The 5305-nt window shown below is 41.6% G+C and overlaps 1 protein-coding gene across 1 annotated transcript; it reads right to left on the bottom strand.

Annotated features, from left to right (window-relative positions):
* Positions 1 to 557: 557 nt before the first annotated feature.
* Positions 558 to 5009, bottom strand: Lsm11 (LSM11, U7 small nuclear RNA associated). Its single transcript, XM_010622275.2, has 3 exons — positions 4797 to 5009; positions 2943 to 3026; positions 558 to 2501 (listed from the first exon to the last, which is right to left on the bottom strand). Exons 1-3 carry the CDS (start codon positions 5007 to 5009, stop codon positions 2091 to 2093), a joined length of 708 nt encoding a protein of 235 aa, XP_010620577.1. The 3' UTR covers positions 558 to 2090.
* Between the last annotated feature and the right edge of the window lie 296 nt (positions 5010 to 5305).

Genomic DNA, 5305 nt, shown 5'->3' with positions numbered 1-5305 from the left:
GGGACAGGAAGGCAGACATGAGGTTGGCAGGGGAGATTGGCAAAGAGAGGCAGGAAGCACTGCCCAAAGATCGAGTAAGTCCACTATTAATTTGGGAAGATTGTTGGACACACTAGTGAGGACAGAATTTAAACTGGAAAATTCCAAAGATCACTGCGGTCTTGAGTGTGGAATCTCTAGAAACTTTAATGTATCTAATGGGGGTTCTAAAGCATACTTTCAAATGCATTTAAAAATAAAAAAAATTAGCAGAAAATAAACAAAGACTTCCGCCAATTCCCCTTTGGACATGTGCCATTTTTAGATACTCATTTTCCCCCTGGTGTTATATAAATCTTACTGAAAATTATCAGAATAACGTTGGGGATAGATGAGGGGAGAGCAGCAAGAGAAACCAAAATGTCATTCTCCTCTTACTGAAGATGTGTGGAGAACTTCCACTGTCCTTCTGGGAGGAGGAATGGAATGTGGAAACTAGTTCCTGAAGTTTTCACTGGCTTCTGATACTTACTAGACCACAATATGACACCTAGGAACACTTCATTCTTATATAGCACCTGCCCTGTTCATAAGATGTAGAATTCTTACAGAGCTGTGAAATAGAGTGAGTAAAAATTACTCGTGGCACTTAAACAGGTTTAGAGGCTGTAAAATGCCTTCCTAAAATTCTTTGTCACAATGTCCTGGTGAGGTAGGTGTCTTGATAGGGGAAACTGAGGCACAGAGGGGATAAATCTGCTCGCCTTTCATTGTCTAATGAGCCAGTGGTCTAGCTAGAAGAACCAGGTATTTCAGTTCCCTAAACATTATTCACCCTGTATCTCAGAAGACTCAAACTAAACAACGAATACAACAGGAAATTTCTCTTTTCATACATTTTAACTAGTTAGCTGTTTCTTGTCACTTTGAATGTAAGTTACTCAAGATAAAACAAATATAAACATAACAAAAAGTCAATATTGCCTAACAGTCTGTGTCAAAATGCAGCCTATTCTGCACTGGCAATTTACGAAGCATATGATAGTATGGCTCAAGTAGAAGCAGCCCTGGGCCCGATGGTGCTCCTATTACTCAAGCCGGGCTGTGAGGAAAGTGTCCCTGTGAACACTGACTCAAGGAATAAAACTACCACCACATGGTAAACCATTCTGAAAGAGTCTACATAAGGCCGGCCCCATGTGGAAAGGGGACTCTCAGTCGTGTGTATGGGTATATTACTGAGTTCATGCCAAATTCAATGAAGCTAGACATGAAGGTCACAGTCTCCTGCCATGAAGCTCACAGGACAGTTCACATTACATAGAGGGAGGCAATGCCACGGGGGACATGCACTAGCACCATGCCACAGAAGTCAGCACAGAGGACGGGAGGCACCACACAAGCAAGTTACGGCCTCATCTGGCACACCATCTGCAGAGGCTATCTCTGGTGAGAGGAACACTGAAGAGGGCCTGTATTCCTTTCCATAGCAAGGAGAGGGATCAAGACAGAGCACTCAGCACCGGCTACTCTGAGCACATCACCTACCTAAATTTCGCCCCTATGTAAGTTGGTAACTTTCCTAGACCTTATAGATATTCAAAGATAATAAATTTCATTTCTTGATCAAAACAGACTAGCTTTGAGCCAAACTCGAAGGTCAGTTATAAGATGTGGATGCAGGGCTCCAGGGCAATTAACACTGCCACCCTTAGAATCAAATTCACGAGTACTTGGGGCACTAGCTTTTCAAAATTAGATAGTTCTTTTGAGAGAATTTTTTTCTATAGTCACCGAAGAGTGAATTCTACTCATACTGTGCTCCCTAAGTGCAAAATCTTATAGATTTGGCTCACATGACTGAAGTAGACCATGATGCCCAATCACATGCATGGCTTCTACCTTAACATGAACTCAAACACCCACCCTGCCAAGGCCTGTTGTCCCCTTGAGCTCATCTTCCAGAGGGTTGAGCCTGCTCTGTCCTCTGCATGTGTAGGGCCAGAGGGAATCATTCCAACTCAGAGTTTCACTGGGATACTAGGGCACAGCACAGTGGTAACTCATGCACTTTATTTCTAAACACCAAAGCTCAAATGAGGCTGAGCTGGTTACTGTGCGAGATGAACCAGCAAGACATTCTCACCTCGAATGAAAATCTGATTTATGTGTCGAGTGAATACCTGCTGGTAATCCACCTTGGGCTTTCGCTTTTTCTTTCGGGGCTGGCCCCGGGAAAGGGTGGTGGTCCTGGAAAAGGTACCTCCCACACTGGACCCTTCTGTCCTTGTAGTCCTCCCTGACAGCTCGGACCTGGACTCCTCCCTAGCAGAGGCCTGCAGGGAAGAAGGAACAGAGCGGGAACGCCTGTGGGAGCTTCGGTCAGTGTCTCCTCTTCCCCACACGGAAGCCACCTTCCAAGTAGATGTCTGCGAGTATCTGGACAGAGTGGAGTCTTCAACTGCAGACTTCGAATCTGCTTCCTTCTTGGAGGAATCCTGTAGTTTCAGCCGATCAAAGAGCTACAAGGAAAGTAATGAAAATATTAGCCTTCTCCTCAGCCTTCAACATCCCTCTTTCTATAGACAGAAAAACCCAGATTTCTTTTTTTGCTCTTTGGACTCTTTACATTTTAATTTTTAACAAGTTAGTAATAACTTTTCTATTTCTAGCCATAACTCATAGATCAGTAAGTATGTCAGGAGAAAAAGCATCTTATTTCTGTGATATAAAGCTGAAGGACTTGCAAATCTTACAAGAGGTAACTTGTATAGATAAGCAGGTTAGATGTCCAGAGGCACTGGAAAGCAGCTAGCTGGCAGCATGACAGGGGAGACTAATGAAGACTCAAGTACAGGCACACCTGGTTTGTGGGTAGGGGTTTCTCCCTAGACCATCCTGGTCGTGGGGCTCAGTGATCTTAATTCCTAGGCTGCAGAGGAGGTTAGCGGGGAACTGCCTACCCTCGTGAGAGTCAGCGAAGAATCCCGTTCGTATGCTTTGCCTAGAACAGGTTTTCTGTAGGTCTCATCCACATCAGTAAGTGCCTACAGGAACAGCCCAAAGGGGGAAAAGGAAGCAGAATTAAAAATAGTATTTTTAAAGCTTTTGAGGAAAAAAGACAGAATAATATCAATGTAGCAGAACTAGACAGGTAACTGAACACTTGGATAGAAGAAAATTACAGTATCTGTCAATTTCTGCCCAGGATTTCCAAATTGTTATCACAATACAAATTTCTCCTAGGTACAAAAATGGCCTTGATTACTGCATGGTAGAGGTTCTCAAATTTCAGTGTACAAAAATATCCAGGAAGCTTATTAAAATACAAATCTGAGGCTACTCTCTTAGAAGTTCTGATTCAATTGGTCTGAAGCCCAAAAACCTGTTTAAACCAGAAACCCCAGGAATCACAATACAGGACAGCTTTAGACACTTTCAGAAACACAACTGCTTCTTTACCTGCCTCAGTTTCTATGTCTTAGGACTGCAATTAACAAAGATTAACCAGGGTTACAGGCAGAATTACAGGTGAGTTCTCATCACTGAGCTTAACCTCCCAGGACAGCTGCTAGGGTCAAATGAGATTATATAACATAAATTACTCTGAAAATGGTAAATCACCCTACAAATAAAAGCTGATAACATCATCACCACTGTCAACAAGTATACTCTCTTAAATTCTTTCCTCTCAGAGGTAAAATTAAAATAATAAAGTACCAAAGTTACCAAGTAGTGAATCTGGGATTCAAATCTATGCCCAAGATTTGCAGACAGAATTTAAATTCTGTAATGGTTGAAAACATGGTCTTTGGAATTAAAAAAAAGACCCAGGGTAAAGTCTGGTACTTCCACTTGATAAACCTGTGACCTGGGACCAATCTTTAGTTTCTCTGGACTCAGTCTCTTCATTCGTGAGATGGGATAGTAACTGGACCTATAATTCATTCATTAGGCTAACATACAAAGCCCTTAGTAGAGTATGGGCACATAGCAAGTAGTTCATAAACTTATATTATCCAGGAGAATGAACAGATGGGATACAGAAAGGGGAAAAGGAAGGTTGGAGATGGACACAAACAAAAAACACTAGAAATCCTGAACAGTTCTGCTGACTATCTGAACTTATAGTTGCACTATTATTGCATACCCCTTCCCTTCTAATAATGTCTAGTAAGACAATAGGCATCCATAATGCTGGGAGTGTGTAGCGCACTCTTTTGTAAGGGAAAGTCCTGCAAAGTGTTTTGCTTATTAATGTCTATTGCACCTCTGTCTTCCCAAATACTGTCCCTACTACCAGGTTCGGCCAAAGTGGGAAGCTAATAATATTTTTAAATGAGTAAAAGAATGGTTAGCAGGAAATGAATTTAAAATTACTAAATTAGATAATTATTCTTGTAGGCTGGGTTTCTCAACTTTGGTACTAATGGCATTCTGGACTGGATAATTCCTTGGTGGGGGCCTGTCTTGTATATATTGTACGACTGGGCACTATCCCTGGCCTCTACTTATTAGATGCCAGCGGTATCTTGTCCCACAGGTGTGATAATAAAAAAAAGAAAAAATCCCCAGACATTGCCCAATGCCTCTGGGAGGGAGGGAAGAGCAAAAATTATCCTGGTTTAATACTACTGTCTTAAGAAAAAGGAAGCAATAAAAATAATTTTTGTTGTTATTGTCTAAGAGCATGTCATGATTTTAGTTCTGACAAGTTATTTTATAGTTTTGTTTAATAAGGCTACTCAGGTCTTTTAGACATGTAAAATATTTAATCTCTAGTAGATTCTCTACCCCCCTTAAGAAAGGTTAATTACCATATTCCAGAACTTGTCAAATGCTACGAGGAAGCCTGTACAGACACCCCGAAGTCCCTTGAAAGTACGGATGTGCACATTCACCTTCACCCCCTCCCGGATACAGCGATGAAGTTCACCCAGAGGGCTGCCTTCGTGCACTGCAACAAGGGAAGAACAGTCAGGACAGCAATGACATCTGCCTCCACTCCCAGAATTAACAGCCATGAACATCGGACCATGGCTGGCCAAACAAGGCAACAAGCACAGAAATAGCCTCACTTTCAAAACCAGAAGACCCTGAGAGTGATGTGGCTTGTACAGCCAACACACACAGAAATGCCAGATTCAACCAGAATGTGGGTAAATTATATGCATGGGTATTATGTAAATATATCTTTTATTCCATAATGTCACTGATTCTAAGATATATCACCATTTAAAAACTTTGTGAACAAAAAAAAAAACACATTAACTGTACATATCACCAGCTAGATTCTTCTCACTTCTACACATCGACATTTATTTTT

The sequence above is a fragment of the Fukomys damarensis genome, unplaced genomic scaffold (genome assembly GCF_012274545.1).
Source record: "Fukomys damarensis isolate Sample0158 unplaced genomic scaffold, DMR_v1.0_HiC HiC_scaffold_9, whole genome shotgun sequence".
NCBI lineage: Eukaryota > Metazoa > Chordata > Mammalia > Rodentia > Bathyergidae > Fukomys > Fukomys damarensis.
This window is presented reverse-complemented; position numbering and strand designations above follow the sequence as displayed.